General features: G+C 35.6%; 1 protein-coding gene across 1 annotated transcript; it reads left to right on the top strand.

The window, feature by feature from the left end:
- Positions 1-5,278: 5,278 nt before the first annotated feature.
- LOC132294535 (importin subunit alpha-4) lies at positions 5,279-19,269 on the top strand. Its single transcript, XM_059792430.1, has 10 exons — positions 5,279-5,688; positions 6,539-6,635; positions 6,723-6,814; positions 6,908-7,039; positions 7,459-7,644; positions 7,768-7,931; positions 9,886-9,964; positions 11,583-11,711; positions 12,679-12,806; positions 18,601-19,269. The coding sequence occupies exons 1-10, from the start codon at positions 5,470-5,472 to the stop codon at positions 18,980-18,982; spliced, it is 1,608 nt and encodes a 535-aa protein (XP_059648413.1). The 5' UTR covers positions 5,279-5,469; the 3' UTR covers positions 18,983-19,269.
- The last annotated feature ends 1,240 nt before the right edge of the window (positions 19,270-20,509 follow it).

Genomic DNA, 20,509 nt, shown 5'->3' with positions numbered 1-20,509 from the left:
TAACATAATTACACAAACTAAAATTTGAAAGAACAACAAGTCCTAAAATAATTTTGATAGTAATAACTAATTATTTTTCTAATTACAATTATAATATCAAATAATAATCGTAAACTTTAAATGATAAAAAAAATATATCAGATTACCTGTCTGCCGCACTTCTGCCGCACTGTATTAAGTCTCTGTTTACTGGTAACTCCACTTGCTTTGTTTGGATTGTGAAAAATGTTTTTAGACTGAAGATGTAATGGAAACAATCTATTTGTTTGTGGTAAAGTCAAAAGTATAATAGAATAACTTGATGAAATATATATATATATTTTTTTAAGTGGAAAAGAATATAATATTTTGGGAAAGTGGAAAGGATATCATATTTTCTAGAAAAGTATAAATTGATAGATAATCGTGAATGAACATTTGGTTATATATATATATATAGTGCACGTATATATTGTCAAATTTTAGAGGAGATAATTATACAAATATAAAAATCTTTCCATATAAAATTTTAAAAAATTAAAAATTCAGTGTGGGCAACTGCCCCCACTTGTCCCTCTGTGGCTATGCCACTTTACACATCCACACACAACACAATATTTTACATGGTTCACCTAACTAAAGGGTTAGGTCCATGGAAGAGAAAGACTTCACTATTATAAAGCAAGAAAGAGAATATACAACCACATGTCAAAACCTTAATGACTCACTTATCATCTCTGTACATACAAATTTTGATTCCGGAATTTCAGGAACGAAAATAAATGCGATAACAATAACTTTATTAAATAATATTAGAATATAAATGAGTACAGTTCTCTATGTTCGATTCACTATAACTAGAATCTTTCTCTGATTGAGTCTCTTTGGAATGTCGGTGCAAGGACTTTGGAAGTTTGATCTTAGGCCGATGGTTGAATTGTATTTGAGTTCTTCGAAATTGAAGAAAACTCAAATGGATTTCTGAACGAGGGCCAGTAAGGCTTGATCTCGGACGGTGGATTTGATAGTCTTTGATGAAGAATGGCGTATGTGTAGTTCTTCTTCAGAAACTTCGAAGTGTCGTTGTTCTTCTTCAGAAACTTTGGAGTCTTTGTTGAGTCAGAGCTTCGATGTTCTGTTTGTCTCTTTCTCTGTGTCCCCTTTTCTCTTGTAAGGTGGTCTTGTATTTATAGGCCAAAGAGTAGGTCGTCTAATTTGGAAACTCCTCAATTGTGCGATTTTTTCATAAATAAAGGATTTGTTTCCTTTTATATTGAAATCAAATAAGGGATTTGTTTCCTTTTCCTTTTATATTGAAATCAAATAAAGAATTTGTTTCCTTTTATATGAAATCAATTCAAATTCAAATTTGAATTCATTTGTGGGATTTAATTAATCAAAGAATATTTGACTTCTTGACTGATCCGACGATGATTAGACCATCACAAATTTTTGGTGCCTACAATCTCTTATGAGGCTACATGTATACACTTGGAAATTACATATATTCACTTATCTCCTCACAACACTCACCCTTAAACCCCTTACATTTTTTCTTTCTTCTCTCTCTCTAAACCCTTTACTCCATCTCTATTTATAAAGTCTTCAAAACCCAATTTCTTGTTGGACAAGTATTCCCCAACTTGCATATAAGGAGTTACTATATCAATCTCAACTCTAAAATAGAAACTTAATGGGACACAATTTCCTCCACAAATTTAAGCATTCCAAAACGAAAAAAGAAATTAATTTTTATACACAATTTTGAGCCACAAACCCAACAATCTCCACCTTGGCTCGAAATTGGTCTTCACACGCTCCTCCATAGCTCCACTTCAAACAAGGATCTCTTCATAGCTCCAACTCAACTGAAAATTTCTTCATCTCAAATAAAGCACTATGATGAACTTGAGAAATCTCCACCTTTTCTCAAATTCATCATTCTTTATTTTTCTTCTATCTTCTCTATCAATTCCATTGGTGTTCAATTGCTTAAGCATGGCAACCTACCAATTTTTAACTCATCTTCATCAATTGTTTTTTTAGATCAAAGCAACAAACCTCTCATCTTCACTCTTTATATTCCCCTTTACTCTTTATCGGGTTTAGAGCAAACCTCTTCATTCTCGCCTTATCTTGAGAACTAGCACTACTATTAGCTTGTCCCTAAAACTTGTTCCTTGTGGGCTTTAACTCTATCACCTTTGCCCTATCTTGAAAATGAGCATCCTCTAGCTTGTTCCAAGACTTGTTCCTCATGGGCTTCACACCATCACCTTCTTCATACCTTCGTATCATCGTCAACTCTTGATTGAATTTTCATAGCACCTCACGATCATCTTCTGCTCTAACAAATTTTACACCAATTTTCTTCTACTAATCTTCAGGACCAATCACAGGCTTTGACCCACCATTGGTTCTGATACAAGTTGTTGGGGATAATTAACTCCCTCTAACCCACCAGCGGTCGGCTGTTGTTGAAAGTTAAATCCCTCCTTCATCACACATAACAGAAACATCATTACGTCACATCAACACAAGTATATATGGAAATAACAATCATACACATCCACGCACAACACAATATTTTACATGGTTCACCCAACTCTAGGGTTATGTCTATGAGAGAGAGAGATTTCAATATTATGAAGTAAGAAAGAGATACTCACTTATCTCCTCACAACACTCACCCTTAAACCCTTTACATCTTTTCTCTTTCCTCTCTCTCTCTCTAAACCCTTCACTTCCACCTCTATTTATAGAGTCTTCAAAACCCAATTCCTTGTTGGACAAGTATTCCCCAACTTGTATACAAAGAGTTACCATATTAATCTCAACTCTAAAATAAAAACTTAATGGGACACAATTTCCTTCACAAATTTAAGCATTTCAAAACGAAAAAGGAAATTAATTTCTGCACACAATTTTGAGCCACAAACCCAACAGGACAAAGCAGACAGAAACACAGGCTTGTAGTCTCTACTTCTCAAAGTGAAAAGTTGGGGCCTGCTTGGTTTGTAAATTTGAAAACAATTTTATATTTCTAATTTTTTGAAAACAGAAAACTGTACAAAGACTCTGACTGGTTCAATTCTTTGAAAACTTTTTTTCCCTGAAAATTTAGTTATAAAAATGCATGTTTTTATATAAATGTTTTTTTATAGTTATCTGAAAATAGCTTTCAAAGATTCAATCTTTACTAATTAAAATACTATTCATGATTTCAAAAGGAACTCGAATAAGTTTATTGGTCTAGGGACTTAAAGGGTTCATTGATTCAATCTTTACACATTAAAATACTCTTTGTGACTTCAAATGAAACTCGATTAAGTGACTTAAAAGGTACTTGATTGAAGCATTTTCATTCAAAAATTCAATCTTTACTCATTAAAACACTCTTCGTGACTCTAAAGAGAACTCGAATAAGGGTCGAACAATGAGATGGTCATTTTTCTGGTTAATATTCAACTTCAACAGCCTTGAATCAACAATATAAACTTGCTAGGATGACAAACATGCAATTCTTGAGAATTATTTTTAGAGTTACAAACACTTGATAATTCAAGTTTTAAAAAAAACAAAAAAGTGTTCTTGAATTCTCAAAAAATAGGCACCCAAAATAAAATAGTAAGTAGAAAAACATGTTATCGGGAGGCAAACTAACAGTAACCTCACAAATTTGGATCCTCCTAAGCGTTATCTCTCTACTGTATCCCTTGGAGTTAGATCCTAAGGGGTATAAAAAGGCCACGTTATCTAGTAAATCACTTAATAACATTAATCTAAATCGTCTCTCTCAACAATAACCCAAATCTAATCTGGATTAGGATCATTAGCCCATAATACACCAAGTGAAAAGTAGAAGAAGAACAATAGCCTGGGCACATTGAAAGGCTGCAATGAAGGAGACAAACGAGGGATTTCTTGAATTGATTTAGCCAATAAAATGAATCATCATTATCTTTGAAAATAAAGGATTTGGATTCTCTCCAGAGGCATCTATTTGCTTATAGCCTGTTAGCAAGAAGATCGATGAGACCCAGTTCAGCGAGGCTTACCCATTTCGGTAATCATCCAGTGAGCTACACTTTCATGCATGCGCATCCGGTGAGCCTCGATATACCCGACATAAAGTTTCTTCAAGGGACCCAATTCCGGCGAGCTTCAATCCAGTCCGGCCAAACAGTTCCGTCGAGCCCCTTACATATATTTTTGGTGACAGCTCAGAGCATTAACAACAACTTATTCAACCATTGCCATCCTTTCATACATGAGCCAGCTTTTCATCGGTGGTCAATTGATTCACTCACTTTCTCTCTCTAAAACTATTTCTTCTTTTTCTCTCTCTATATCGCTCTCAATATATGTGCATGTATAGCCAAGCTGGAATGGAATTGAAAAGGGACAGAGAGAGAATGTCCAGTTGAAAAAAAAGAAAAGAAAAGAAAATTAAAGTCAGCATCCAATACTGCTGACACGTGTGTAAGCGTAAAGACACTAGGACATAATTATCATTTAAAATCATCAATTTTAGTTTAATAAAATATTAATATACTATTACGGGCATTATTATCATTTAATAAATTATGACGCAACAATAATTTATGAAATTTTCTAATAATTGAAGAAGTTATATGTCGTTTTTGTAAATAACACGATTTTATAAATTTAAACCTTTAATTTTACGGATAAAGGGAAACTTCAGGGGATAGAGCATTTCACCCTAAAAAATAATACTGAGAAGGAGAGAGGTAAAAAAGTCAGCTCCATACTTAATAGTCCATTTAATTTTACATATTAATAACATTGTAAAAGCATAAAAGTGCAATGAGTGAGATAATTTAATTTTTGAAAAGGAAAATAATTAGCTGAAAAAATAATAAACCAAAGAGAGTAGCAAAAATAATGTATGATCCTTTGTATTCATGGAAACTACAAAAGTTTCAGTTGTTTTTTTTTCCGTATTATTAGCATGACTCTTTTGAAAATTAAATGCATGAGCATATATTTTTTTTGACCAACTTATTAGAACACCTCATAGTGTATAAAATTTTCATTCATCTGCATGTTCCCGGGAAAACCAATCATTTAACATGTCCTATGGTAGTAAATTAAAGTGCACATTACTTATAGCATATGAATTTAATGACTCCAATGCATGTACAAGAACAAAAACTGAAAAACAAAATGGTGAAAAGACGGAATAATCCTCGTGTGACTCATGACGTGGTTTGTACCCAAACGTAATCTCAGGAGCAAGTTAACTCTCACACCGGAGAGAGTATATGTGTGTTGTGTGTGTGTGTGTGTCTATATATATATATATATAATTCTCTTTTACAATTGAGCAGTACATATTATACCCATACACTACCAAAATCCTCGATCTGTAAGTTCTGAACTTCTCTTTCCATATTCGAAGTCGGTACGCTTCTTCTTCTTCGTTCCTTTTTAGAGAGAGAAACAATCTAGAGAGAGAAAGCACGGACAATGTCTCTGCGACCCAGTACTCGCACCGAGGTCCGCAAGAAATCGTACAAAACTGGGGTCGATGCAGACGAAGCACGGCGGAGGAGAGAGGACAATTTGGTGGAGATCAGGAAGAACAAGCGCGAGGATAATCTTCTCAAGAAGCGAAGGGAAGGGATTCTTCTTCAGTCTCAGCAACTCTCCGATGCATCCCAAACCCCAGCCGCCATCGAGAAGAGGGTATATACCGATTTCGCCCTACTTGAATTTTGTGATTTTGATTGTGTATTGATCTTTGATTTATGGGTTTTGATGCGTGTTCGATTGGGTCATGTTTGGTAGTAGAGAAAATGTAGGAAAGAGGAATTGGATCAGTAATTGGATTTTAGAATTTTCTCTAGTTAGGAAAATGAAATCTTAATTACTGGGTTTAATACAACAGATTTCATCATTCGTCTCCTTTAAAATCTTCTGATTCTGATTGTATACTGATGTTTGATTGGTGGGTTGTCCATGCGATTTCTTTTGATGCCTTTGATCGATCATAAATTCTAGGAAGTACATTAAGATCAAATTAACAAAACAGAAAAAAAAGGAAAAGGAACAGATCAATGATTTGAATCTTAGATTTGGGAAACAACTATTTGGTTTAGCTGGGTTGAACTTTACTTGTTTAGAAACCAAAGAGAATAGAAAATTCTGCCGTAGAAACTCAATCAAGGACTTCTTTTACAGTCTCAACAACTTCAAATGCCCTAGAAATTCAGGCAAGGGCTTCTTTTACAGTCTCAGCAACTCCAAATGCTTCAAAAACCCACGTAGGATTTTTGCTTATTTCATATTTAGCAAAATCTTAAAATTCCTTCATCAGACTGAAAACCCCTTGGTATGCTGGCATACCGGTGTTTTGTCTGGGGATTGCTTGGTTACTTTGGGGATTATTGCAAAGAAGAGAAAAACTAAATACATTTGAACTTCATGTTTCTGCACTCAAACGTATGGTTAGTTGTGTTGAGTTTCTAGTTTGTGCTACTTGTTCTGATAATTGTATTCTCGATGTTCACCATTTGTTCTTTGTGGTGTTCAATAGTTGGAAAGTATTCCTTTGATGGTGCAAGGAGTATGGTCTGAGGATCCTGCTTTGCAAATTGAAGCGACTACCCAGTTCAGGAAGCTATTGTCAATTGGTATCCATGCAGTTTCAACATTGGAAATTTCTTTTTTCAGGATTTTAATTGTTTATAGCGTTGAGCTTTAGTTTGCATTCTGTGCAGAGCGCAGCCCTCCAATTGATGAGGTGATCAAAGCAGGTGTGGTACCTCGGTTTGTAGAGTTTCTTGGAAGGCATGATCTACCTCAACTGCAAGTAGGGACCATTGTTGCTTCTCTTTTTCCCATTCAACTTCTATATTTTGTATTCCAGATTCCACCATCAGCCTGATTTTGCCTTTGATTGCAGTTTGAGGCAGCATGGGCTTTGACCAATGTTGCATCTGGGACGTCGGAGCATACACAAGTTGTCATTGAACAAGGTGCTGTCCCCAAGTTTGTGCAACTTCTTGGCTCTGCCAGTGATGATGTTCGTGAGCAGGTAGACTCTTACCCCCTTTTGTCGCAAGACATATTTGTTATTTGAGAACCTGTGGTGACTAATTCCCTCAATTTTGAAATTTATGTTTTAATCTAGTAGCACTTGAGTTTCTCGACTTCAATTTAGCTGTCTTTCGTAATAAAAACTTGAGGTTATCATGTAACAAATCTAAATTCCAAGTTGTGTTATTCCCCTTGCCACGCTTTTATATATTTTATTTGAATTATTTCATATTTTCCATTTTTATTCCCATTGTATTGCCAAATTTTAGGCTTCTGAAAAATTTTACATCGTTATTTATTCTAAATTTTGTAGAATCCCATTATCTAAGTATTTTGAGCCTAGATCGGTTATTATATATTTTTTTTTATTATGATTGCTAACTATTCTTCATTTCTTACTTTCTATCTTATAAACAGGCTGTATGGGCTTTGGGTAACGTTGCTGGTGACTCTCCAAGTTGTAGGAATCTTGTTCTCAGTCACGGTGCCCTATTGCCTTTGCTAGCTCAGCTAAATGAACATTCGAAACTTTCCATGCTGAGAAATGCTACATGGACTTTATCTAACTTCTGCCGAGGCAAGCCTCCAACACCATTTGAACAGGTTGGAGGCTTCCGAAAGTTATATTATTTTGATTTGCCCACACTTGCAAATGGGGTAATCATTGGTTACCGTTCCTGACCGGGTTAAGCTGGTATGGTAATTTTTTCTTTTTGATTTTGTCAGGTTAAACCCGCACTGCCAGTTCTTCGGCAACTTATCCACCTGAATGATGAAGAAGTTCTAACAGATGCTTGCTGGGCACTTTCCTATCTTTCTGATGGCCCCAATGACAAAATTCAAGCTGTGATTGAGGCAGGCGTCTGTCCTCGACTCGTGGAGCTTCTGCTGTATGTTCCTGTTTCTCAAGAACTTTTGAACTTATGCATTGACCTCATTCAGATCTTCTCTTAGGCTACATTTGGTTTGCTGGAATGAAATGAAATGGAATGGCCATTTCGCCTTTTGATTAATATAACCTTAGTTTGGTAAGCCATATTAAAGTTGGAACGACCATTCCCTTGGAATGGCTATTCTAACAGAAAGTTGGAATGAGCATTCCTCTTCTTGACCTAAGAAATGCCCATTCCCACCTAGATCTAAAATAAAATAACTTAGGACTAAAAAGCCCTTGATTTCCTTACTGCTCTCTCAAACACAAATGACCTAACTTGCCTACGGCACCCAACCTCCGGCGATGGCCCAAACCTCGCTCTATTTGCTCTCTCCGTATGTTTACTACTTCTCTCTCATATACTACCATCGTGATCGAACATGGGGATTTAGAAATGCACACCACAAGCAACATATTAATGACAACCCCTCTTTCTCTCTCTACATTCCATTGTCAAACCCTTGAACTGGGTTTCCAACTCAAGTCTTAAATATAGTTGAAGAAAGTTTGTTAGTTCAACCCTTGATTTGTGAAATATTTTTATTTGACAATGTTATATGGGTCTCTTCCATGGTTCGCCGAATTGGCTGGTTTGCAACAGAATTTCTGGCTGCTGATACAGTGTCTCACCGATTTACCGGTGAGACTCAAAATTCACATAGGAAACGGCCGGGATCGTCAGCTTAACCGGCCAGCTCTGGACAACTTTATTTATTTTTATTAAGAAAACTTGCTGCTAAGGAGGGTTGAACCTTTGTTCCCTCTTTCAAACACCAGCACCCCATCCAACATGCCAATGATTTTCTTTGTGTTAATAATAGTTCAATAAACATATTTGTTGGCTTTCTTTTTGAAAGCTCCATTAACTTTCCTTAATTATATTTGTTGTCTTTATTTATTGACCTATGTTTTCAAAAACAAACACTCTACCCAAATTACTACAACTAATATTTATTAATTTATTTTAAAATGTTAAAAATATAAAGCATAATATGATATTTGTTTTAGGATGTTAAAAACATGGGAAGGGTTCTTCTATCACTTTTTCACACTATTTGCTTTGACTTATTTATATATTTTTTCGAATCTACTTTTCGAATTTAAATGTATTAGTATTCATTGATTACTAAAAAATAAAATAGCTAAGCTTTTTAATAAAGATAGTGACTTGCAATTTATAAATAAATCATAACTTATGCTAAATGGTCTTCACGAATTCAATAAAATTCACTACAAAATCATCTTTATCACAGTATGCTGTAAAAAATTGCGTATCGATGCATTTTGGGCCTTACGTGCAAGGTCAAAAAAAATTCAATACTACTATAACCGATTCCATTACGTTATGCCGATATCGATTCCATTACACTGCGTCCACGTTTGCATTGGCAACCACGAATGCGAACCATGGTCTCTTCCTAATTGCAAGGATAAAAAAGAAAACATGGATCTTTTCCTATACACCTATTTATATGGTCATTCTTTGTAGAGTCGATTGGTGAAAGTTAATACCAATTGATTTACTACAAGAAGTAGGAGTAATTTTGAAAACCAATTTAAAACTTATCTCATTACAAATTTTAATTTGTTTTAAATAAACACTGGGGGAGGAATGGTTATTTCATTCCCGCATCATTTTATTGTCTGTATCCAAACAGTGGAAAGAGAATGGTATTCTATTCCTATCTCATTTCATTCTTTCACACCAGATGTAGCTTTAGTGTTAATAGAATTCGTTTTCTAGCAAACTCTCCTTCTAACCTATTGCTGGAACTTTTTTCTATGTTCTTTTTTGGGGCAGGATTCTCTCTCTCTCTCTCTCCCTCTCTCTTCTTTTGGTTAGATATCTGCTAGACTTCTGATACTAACTTCTATATTTGTGTCCTTTTAAAAAAAATTGTTTCCACAAGTCATCCATCGCCAACAGTTCTTATACCTGCACTTCGGACAGTGGGAAACATTGTCACCGGTGATGATGTTCAGACACAGGTATTTTAATATATATTTTGTCTATGTCATTACCACAAAATTTCTTCACATTATAAGCTATGAAGCTTTTCACATATGAGTTGTTCTCTTGATTTTTCTCTCTTTTGAACTTACCAATCTTGTATGTCAACGTCATATTGAACAAAATTACTGCTGATTGCAGAAAACCGATTTTGAAAAAGCATATATGGACTATTATTACAATGTAGAACCAGAAATATAAGTTCTAAAGCTTCAGGTTCAACTATATATCTAAAATGAAAATGTTTCTTAGAAAGTAGAAAATAATAACATGAGCCAACTTGAAGCTCATATCTTTGTATGACTAGACGCATTCAGGATGAGATTCATTGTGTATTGTTAACTTATGATGATATTGTTTTGATTGATGAAACTAGAGGAAAAGGGGTAAGTGCTAAATTGGAGGCCTGAAGAGAAGTTCTACAATGAAAAAGATTTAAGATGAGTAAGAACTAAATGAATTGACTTTAGTAAATTTAGAAAGACAAATATGATTTGCTGAGGCTATGACTTAGATACGACCGAATGACAAACAAGATTAATGTAGCCAACTTCAATTAGTTGGAAAAGGACTCTGTTGAGTTGAAGTGAACAAAATATTATATGGTTAATAAGTGGAAAGAAAATTGCTTTATACCTATATTACAAAAGCATAAAAGATGCTGCCTTATCTGAGGCCTTAAGTGGACTTGCTTCTCAACTTGGAGGAGTTAACTCCTAGCCCTTGGAATGAACTAGGATAAGTGGATAACTGCCCTGTAACTACCCTTATCCTTCAAAGGAGGATGCTAATCATTTTGAATATTTTTTTGAGCTGTTTTCTAGAAATCTCTCTCGTGAATTTGTGGAATTTTAAGGTTTCTAAGCTCAATACTTCGGTGTACATATATATATATATATATGTGCATTTATTATTAAAACGTCACACAAAACTCCGTAGAAAATTAATTTTGACTGAGATTACAAACAGCTCACTCTGATACAAGATTCTGCATTTTCCTAAGAAAGAGGAGGGCTGAAAATGGGCAATGTGGTTTTGAGGAACAGAAGCCTAATAGGCAAAAGGCTTTGGAATCCAAGATTAATTGTAATAATCAAAAGTATGGTATCGAGGAAATGTCAAGATGCTTTCTCAGCTACTAGACTGATTCGCTACTGCTCTTGGAAAGTGATCTCACTGGGACACTCAAGCTTTTACTCCTTGCTAAATTTATTTTTAGCAATATGCATATCCAATATTATGTTTAGAGTATAACATCATAAAGTCTCCTGTTATGTATAACATAAAAACACTATTGTCTTAAATTATAAAAGAAGATTATGAAAACCACATGAAGATTCACTCATTTCTGTGGATTATTGGGTTTCAAAATCTTTATGATTAATTGTATGTTTAGACACATATCCATCCCTAGACACGTCATATACGAAGTTCATGTACCTACGTTGAATATTGGACAGAGAAACACACAACAGCCATTTTTGGGATATATAGTAGTAGATAAACCTCACAAGTAATACTATATTTTAGAATCATGATGATGCTACGAAAGACATATGTTGCAGTTTTCTCACTAACCCATTACATATGTTGCAGTTTGTGATTGACAACCAAGTTCTCCCGTGTCTCTATCAACTTCTGACACAAAATCATAAGAAAAGCATCAAGAAAGAAGCTTGTTGGACGATCTCAAATATCACTGCCGGGAATAGAGGTCAAATACAGGTATAGGATTCCCTCTACACACACACACATTTTTTTTCTAGGAAGAATTTTTTATCCAACTAAATGTGATACACACCATCCATGTAACCTTTATTATTATTATTATTATTATTATTTTTTCTGGTTGCATGTCTGGTGTGGGTCAAGTATGATCCCCGCAAAAGTAACCGACAGTATGATTTTATTGGTAAAAAATGAGTGGTTATTAAAATTTTATAGTGTTCTCTGTTTATTCACAGCGGATATTTTATCTTTTTTTTCTTCCAAATATCTCTTTTACTTTTTTTCAACTGAAATTGTTTCTTGTTGAAAGTATTCGTTGGGAGATGTTGCTTTGTGCATCTGATTATAAGTCCATTTAGTATGTTGCTTAAACTTGTTCGACAATTAATATTTTCATGACTATGTTAGTCCATGGAGTCAGTTGCTTAAACTTATTCTACTGCTTAAACTTTCCCTAGTTATTTCATGATTTTTATTTTCAGGAAATCTTAACTATAAAATTCGGATAAGGTGGGTTTTTACTTATGATGTTGATTGTAGCAGACACGCACAGTCGCACACACACTCACAACAACTGGTTTTGTAAGAAAGCACTCTTGTTCTGTTTAGTATATAACGTTTTATAGTTTCACTTTGTTGCTGTGGAACACTTCATTTCCAAACAAAAAGCTATAATGCTGATTGACAATGTTAACAACTATAGCAATGTGTGTCTTTTCTTTACAATAGATAGGAATATGAGGAACTTCTGTTTGTTTTTACTTTGAAGTTGCTAAGTGTAAAGTTCCAATCATCTATTATACAGATAACAGATTAGGTCACTTTAATCAAAACCTTTCATGCCAGAAATTGGCTTTCTCAGATTATTGAGAGGGAAAAGAACCAAAAAAAAAAAAAAAAAAAAAAAAAAAAAAGAAAAGAAAAGAAAAAGAAAAGCTGAGAAGAATTCATTTATGTTGAACAGGCTGTTATCGAGGCCAATATTATCCTTCCCCTTGTACACCTACTTCAACATGCAGAATTTGACATCAAGAAGGAGGCTGCATGGGCTATCTCAAATGCCACATCTGGAGGATCCCATGAGCAGATCCGGTGCGTTTCTTCTCCGTTTTGTGTATAGTCATTTTGTAGCTACAAAGTTATTGTGTTTATGGGCAGACCTAAAGTCGATATATAGTTTGTGTTGTTTCTTCTCCATTCTGTATTGTGTGTTTTTAGGCAGACCTAAACTCCCTGGCTTTGATAAACCACTTACATCTTTGTTACTTTCACTTTTTTTAGTTTCACAACAATTAAAGCCAGGTTACTCTGTAGCAATTCAGTAGTTCCCGAAATCTCATTTACTTGGGACCATGCAAGACTATTTCCTGCCATGCGGTTCTTCTAGTGCCCATACATTTTTTTTTTTTCTCACTTTTTCTTCTCTCTATTTTTTTTCGGTCGAGACTGGACCGTTACTTCATTGAATCATGGTCAATATAAAAGAAGAAGTTTTGGATTTGGCTTACTCAAACCAAGAGTCAAGAGCTATATTATACACAAGAATATGGTACAAAGAAATGAAACCAAATCAAAGAAAAACAGGAAATATGCCAAAATCTACCTGATTCCATGATTGTGGGAATCTTATCTACATGATCCCATGATTACGAGAATCTTATTTACGTGATCCATGATAATAGGGATCTTGGATAAAACATCTAAGAAAAGGCTTAAAATAGCTATTAAAATAATAATAATAATAATAATAAAGATATTTCCACACTCCCCCTCAAGCTGGACTGAAGATATTAATCAAGCCCAACTTGGTAATCAAGGAATGAAGCAAAGATGGACCAACGGATTTGGTGAACACATTTGCCAATTGATTAGAGGACTAAACAAAGCACGGCTTGATAATTCCCGAATGAACCTTCTCTCTGATAAAATGAATGTCCACCTCTATATGTTTAGTCCTCTCATGAAGAACAGAATTTGGAGCAAGCATGATGGCTGACTTATTATCACAAAAGAAGTTTGAGGACTATTTTTCACTTAGCTCTAGCTCCTCCAAGAAAGATCGAAGCCAGAGAATCTCACAAGTACCCTGGGCCATGTCAGCATACTCAGCCTGTGTTGGAGATCTCGAAACTACAAGTTGCTTCTTAGTTTTCCAGGATATAAGATGGTCTTGATAAAAAGTACAGAAGCCAGATATGGAACGTTTGTCAGTCTTGGACCCAACATAGTTTGCATCATTGAAATATGATAGCCCAACCTGCCGGCTAGAAGAATAAAATAATCCAAGTCCAGGACAAGACTTAAGATATCGAAGAATATGATATACCACATTCATATGAGCTGTACGAAGAGCATGCATAAACTAGCTCACAACAATAACTGCAAAAGCCAAATCAGGACGGGTGTTGGTAAGATAAATCAATCTTCCCACCAAGCGCTGATACTGTGAGGGATCAAAGAGGACATCTCCAGACTCAACCGAGATCTTCAGATTAGGATTCATAGGAGTGTAAGTAGGTTTACACCCAAACATACTCGGGTCTCGAAGAAGATCCAAGACATACTTCCTTTGCGATAAGAGATACCCTGCTTAGATCTAGCAACCTCAATTCCTAAGAAATATCTGAGCTGCCCAAGGTCTTTCACATAAAAAAACTTTAGCCAATTGAAGCTTTACTTAACCAATCCCAGGGATGTCATTGCCTGTAATGATGATATCATCAATATAGACAAGAAGAATGATACATCGACCAGTCAGGAACGGTGGATAAAACATGTATGGTCAGAATGACATCAAACAAACTCCATGGATAGAATTACATCACCGAAGCGGCTAAACCAAGCTCTGGGAGATTGTTTTAACCCATACAAAGACTTCCGCAATTGACAGACCTTTTCTAGCATACACCCCCTCAGCCCGAAAAATGGGTGGAGGATCCATGTAAATAGTCTTAAGAAGATCACCGTTAAGGAAAACATTCTTCACATCAAGCTGATGAAGAGGCCAATTGTGAGAGGCAGCTAGGGAGATAAGCAAACGAACGGAGGTCAATTTAGCCACTGGAGCGAAGGTATCATTAAAGTCTTTACCATGAATTTGAGTAAACCCTTTGGCCACCAAACGAGCCTTATATCGATCAATAGAGCCATTGACTGATATTTAACACTGCATACCCTTTTGCAACCAACAGTCTTTTCATCTGAAGGGAGAGATACAAGCTCCCATGTTTCATTTTGTTGCAAAGCATCCATTTCTACCATCATAGCAAACATCCAATTGGGATTCCGGAGAGCCTTAGACACATTTCTGGGAATGGAAATGGAATCAAGTTTGCATAGAAAGGTTCTGTAAGACCTTGAAAGACCATCATAAGAGATGTACTACGAAATATGATGATCAGTACTACAAGCAAATGCAAATCGAGCAGGGGTTTACGGTCTAGAGTGGGATATCGAGACTCATGAGCAGGGTTAGGGAAATGTAAAGGAGAGATAGGAGATGTACTTAAACCTGTATTTGAGGAGGATGAAGGCAGTCAGGGCGGAGCACGAGGGCGGTGAGAATAGACCTGTAAAGGGGGTGAGAAAACCACAAGAGAAGACTCTTCTTGAAAAATAGGAAGATAACGAGCAAGAGGAGAATCCTCTTGACCGGGATTAGAAGTTTCCTGTAAGATAGTGTTAGAACCATAAAAAGGGGTAAGCTTATGAAAGGTGACATCAAGAAAGGTGATACATGTGTTTGTGTACAGGATCATAACACCGGTAACCTTTTGACATGGAAGAGTATCCTAAAAAGATACATTTAATGGCCTTGTCATCAAGTTTAGTATGAGAAGGGCTACAATTTTGAACAAAACATGTACAACCAAACACCCGAGGCATGATGGAAAAAAGAGTAATATTAGGCTAAAACACTTGTAAGGGGCCTTACCATTTAATACTCTACTAGGGGTATGATTAATGAGAAAAGTAGCTGTAGGAACCGCCATGTGCCAGTATGACTTTGGCACATTCATACCACTTAAAAGACATCGAACAACTGACATTAGTTGGCGGTTTTTACGCTCTGCCACGTATATGGACAAGTAAGCTGATGAAGAATACCCTGTTGGTTAAGTTGAGACCGAAACTCATTAGAAACATATTCACGACCATTGTTAGACCTAATATTCCTAACAACAGTTTTGTATTGAGTTTTGATCATTTGGAGGAACTGAGTGAACAGGGAAAAACTTCAGATTTTTTAAAAGTAAATATACCTATGTGCAACAGGAATAATCATCAATGAATGTTACATAATAATGATGCCCCGAAAAAGCAGTAACAAGAGAAGGACCCCGCACATCAAATTGTATGAGATCAAACATACTAGGTGCATGATGTATATGAGAAATATAACTGGTTCTAGTTTGTTTAGAAAACTCCCAAATCTCATATTGGAACTTATTATCCTTACAAGCTGTTATTAATGAAGGGAAAAGCAGACATAAATACTGAAAGTTTACATGCCCAAGGCGAGCATGCCATAAAATTTAAAGTCTGAAAGGAAAAATCATTAGACCTAGAAACTGGAAAGAACAGAGGCTTGAAGCAAGTGTTGAAGGTGTCGGTGGAGGATCCCTAAAGTAGTAGAGGCCATCGTGCTCATATCCCCTGCCAAAAATCTTTTTTGTACACAGGTGTTTTAAAGTAATGAGGAAAGAAAATCACTGCATAGTTTAGTGATTTGGCAAAGTTTGCTAACAGATAGAAGATTAAATGTAAAGTTAAGAACATAAAGAACATATGGCAAAATAATATCAGGGGATAGATGAATATTTCCTTTACTACGAATAATGGTGGTTGACCCATCGGCTAGACTAACAACCTAATTAACAGGGGTAACAGGAATAGGAACATTGGCTCCGAAATCCAGAACCCAAGTAGGTTTTTCTGCTTTAACATGAGAAGCAGAAAGAGTACCTGTAGCTATAGTGGCCGTGGGTTTGAAGAGCCACCTCTGGTAGATAAAGCTCCGAACTGCTCCTGAAGCTGACCAATCTGGGACTGTAACTGATTAAAGTCCTAAAAAGATGGTCTGGGAGGAGTTGAAGCAGGAGGGACAACAATCTGTGGAGTAGTATACCTACCAATAGTATTGGCTATTGCAGCCACAACTAGAAGGACGATTGCAAGAAAATTTCTGGGTTAGCTCGGGATGAAGCTTAAAGTAACAATCCTTTACATGATCCGTGGCTCCACAATGTTAACAAATAACATTTCCCTCTGAAATTCTAGAATTAGCAGCAAGAGCCATCTGATCAATTGGAGTCTTTGGTAAAGCTATTGGCTGAGAGATCTAACGTCTATGCTCCTCATGGTCAACAGCAGTGAAAGCATCATATAAATCAGGCATAGGAGAGGTGTTTATGATCTGAGTGCTAAGAGCATCACTCTCATATCGTAAACCCATAAAAAACCGGCATGTATGCTGGCGGTCCAGTCTCTTGACCAAAAGAGTTGCAGCAGCTTTAGAGAAATCGGAGAGAGGTTCATACTGTGCTAATTCTTCCCCCCTAGACTGGAGGTACCCAAAATACTCTGATACTGACAGATTGAGTGTTTCCTGAGATGCATGGGCAATCTGCTGATAAAGTTCAAAGATATGAGCGTCATTGCGGAAGTGGGCTTACATCTTGCAAATGACGAAAAACGGAAGTGTGAAACATGAACATATTATAGATACGCTCCTCCATTGAGTTGAAGATGCAACCCAGAATGGTGCATCTGTCCATGTCCCATGCAATATATTTAGTATCCATCTTTTCCAGTTCCTTTATTAGACCCAAAAGCTAACCAATTTTCCCTTTCCCTCCAATATAGAGGTGAAGAGAACACGACCAAGATACGAAGTTGCAGCCATTTAAGAGCACACTAGTAACCCGTTGCGCCGGAGTATGCTGTGTTGAAGATTAAGTGTTCTTTTGGCTACTAGAATCACTCATAATACCAAAATAAGGCTGGTCCACACGTCAAAGAGGGAGGAAAGAGAAAAACAAGGCAGGAAAAATGACGCTTTTCTCCAAATATGCTGCCGAACAAACACCGGTAGCCCACAAAGGGGAAAAAAAAAAAAAAAAAAAGCCCAGAAGAACCCTTAGGTCATAAAAAGCCCAAGGGAATTCTTCTAAAAAAGGAGTCGAAAACAGAGAGAGAGAGGGGTCCGGCGCAAGGGTTGGGAGGGGAGATGGAGGTGCGCCGGAGGTGAGGGAAAGAGGAGAGAGGTAGAGAAAAGGTGGCGGCGTTGGGGAAGGAAGATGATGAGGCGAATGTTTTTTGTTTTTTTGTTCTGATACCAAAAAGAAGTTGTTTTGGGTTTGGCTTACTCAAACCAAGAGCTAAGAACTATATTTATATACAAGAATAGGGTACAAAGAAAGGAAACCAAATCAAAGAAAAACAAAAAATATGCCAAAATTTACGTGATCCCATGATAATAGATCTTACATAAAACACCTAATAAAAGGCTGAAAACAGCTAATAAAATAATAATAATAATAATAAAGATATTTTAACAAATATCAATTACTACTCTTCTGGTCATAACATAAGCCACCCATTATTAACTTTTAAACACAACATGTTGGCAGCGATAATGGTATTTATTGCTGATAATGGCAATTGCAAAACTCTTTTTCTAATTCTGTGATCCGTTTTGTGTGGTGCTGATAGAATCATGTTCTATGGGTCCTGCCTCTAACCCTTAATAAACCAGTGTTTTACCTTTATACTTCATTAAATATACTTTTTTTTTATTAAATATACTATATAGAGTCCAATATTTGCAAAAAGAATGCACTGGACCAGGGCTTGCTCTCACACACACACCATATATGCTTTGCAGATTCTTGGCGAGCCAAGGTTGCATTAAGCCACTTTGTGATCTTCTGATCTGTCCAGACCCAAGGATTGTTACAGTATGCCTCGAGGGGCTTGAGAACATTCTGAAGGTGGGCGAGGCTGACAAAGAAGTGGGTATGAATGGTGGGATCAACATATATGCACAAATGATTGATGAATGTGATGGATTGGACAAGATTGAGAATCTTCAAACCCACGACAACAATGAAATTTATGAGAAGGCTGTGAAGATCTTAGAGAGATACTGGGCTGAGGAGGATGAGGAAGAGCAAAATATTCAAGCTGGTGTAGATGGTAATCAGCAGGGTTTTAATTTTGGAAATAGCCAGCCCAACCTACCTGCTGGTGGTTTCAAATTTGGGTAGTAGTGGTCTTGTTTTCTGGTTTTTTAGTTCTTATTGGAATGAATTTTTAGACTTGTTAATTTCATCGTTTATCGCCAGGGGTCAGGGTTTTTGGTCTGGCAAATGGGCTAAATTTGTCTATTGAATTTTATTAGGAGTGTAAGGCTTTAACTTTGTGGTTTTCGTGTCATTTGTATAATCTCTACTATGAAAGAAAATTTTCTATGGATTTGTTCCAAGATTTATTCGAAATCAGGATCTTACTTGGTAATCATGTAATAAATTTGTCCCCCCTTTTTGAGTTTGAAGTTTGAACAATGTCAATTATGTGAGAAAGAAAAAAGCAATCAAGCAGTTTGATGCAATTTTTTACTCTCAGAGAATTACAGTATTTTGAAAGGGTAAAATGATATATATATATATATATATATATATATATTATAATGCATATGGGTGTCTGTGCTATTGATTAGCAAAATGTGAATGAGTGCAAGTATTATATGGTTCAATATAATTGTCTATGCAAGCTATAAGGGTATATATATATTCTGTATTATGTGATTGGTGCTGTTTTGTACTCCATCAATAGTGTAGATTAAATCATTAGGTGATGAGAATGAATCATCATCATGGTAGGTTTCACTGATGGTCCAATCTCCATCCATAGTGGAGACACAGAATCCTTATGTGACTATGGGTGTGTGTGTTAGATGTGGTGTTGTGTATCTAACGTCATTTGCATATACATACAAATAATTTTCTACCTATGTATGTATGTATGGTGCGACTGTTAAAACGAACTGAAAGAAAAAGGAAAAAAAGAAAGAAGACTTTTTCACATTGTGTTGGGTTAAAACTAAAATTTATAAGAAAATTATAGTAGAATTCTTTTTAATAATTTTAATAGAAGTTACAAGAAAATATTATTGTTCATTATATATAGTAAACCAAATAACAAGTCTAACTGGTGCCTTAAATAAGTATTTGTATGGTCTTCTTTTTTTTTTTTGTTAGAAAAAAAATTAAAAGTAACGTGATATTAATAATTTTTCTAGGATGTTTAAAAGCATGAATAATTATACAAAATATTAAAAATTATGCGCAAACCTGTTTTATTTTATTTTCAAGTGATAAAAAGAAATGGCAGAATTGTAAGTTAAAACATTGTAAATAACTTTCACAATTTTTTTCTTCTTATTTTCAAATAACTGAAAGGTTGAAAAAGGAACCTATTTCCTTGAAGTTTACTCTCAATGACTTTCTATCTAAACAAATAAATTCCCAAAAGTGTGAGAAGGATGGAGATTAGTGGCCATATTAGATATCTATAGACAAGATTCCAAGGACCCATCCATACTCCGGATTTAAAATGAATAGCGTATATATGGGCAGGCATGTAACATTACTCAACAACTCAAGTTTCTAGATGAATGAATAAGTATACAATTTACTCAAGTTTTTAGATGAATGAATAAGCATTCAATTTTCTATAGTTAATATTAGTGTCAGGCCAATTTGCATCCTCGACAATTCACATGGGCATGGGTT

Source organism: Cornus florida, unplaced genomic scaffold, assembly GCF_030987335.1.
Source record: "Cornus florida cultivar Cherokee Brave unplaced genomic scaffold, ASM3098733v1 CherokeeBrave_3.0.0_Hap2_Chr02, whole genome shotgun sequence".
NCBI classification, from domain to species: Eukaryota; Viridiplantae; Streptophyta; class Magnoliopsida; order Cornales; family Cornaceae; genus Cornus; species Cornus florida.
Note: the sequence above shows the minus strand (reverse complement) of the source record. Positions and strands in the feature narration are given on the sequence as shown.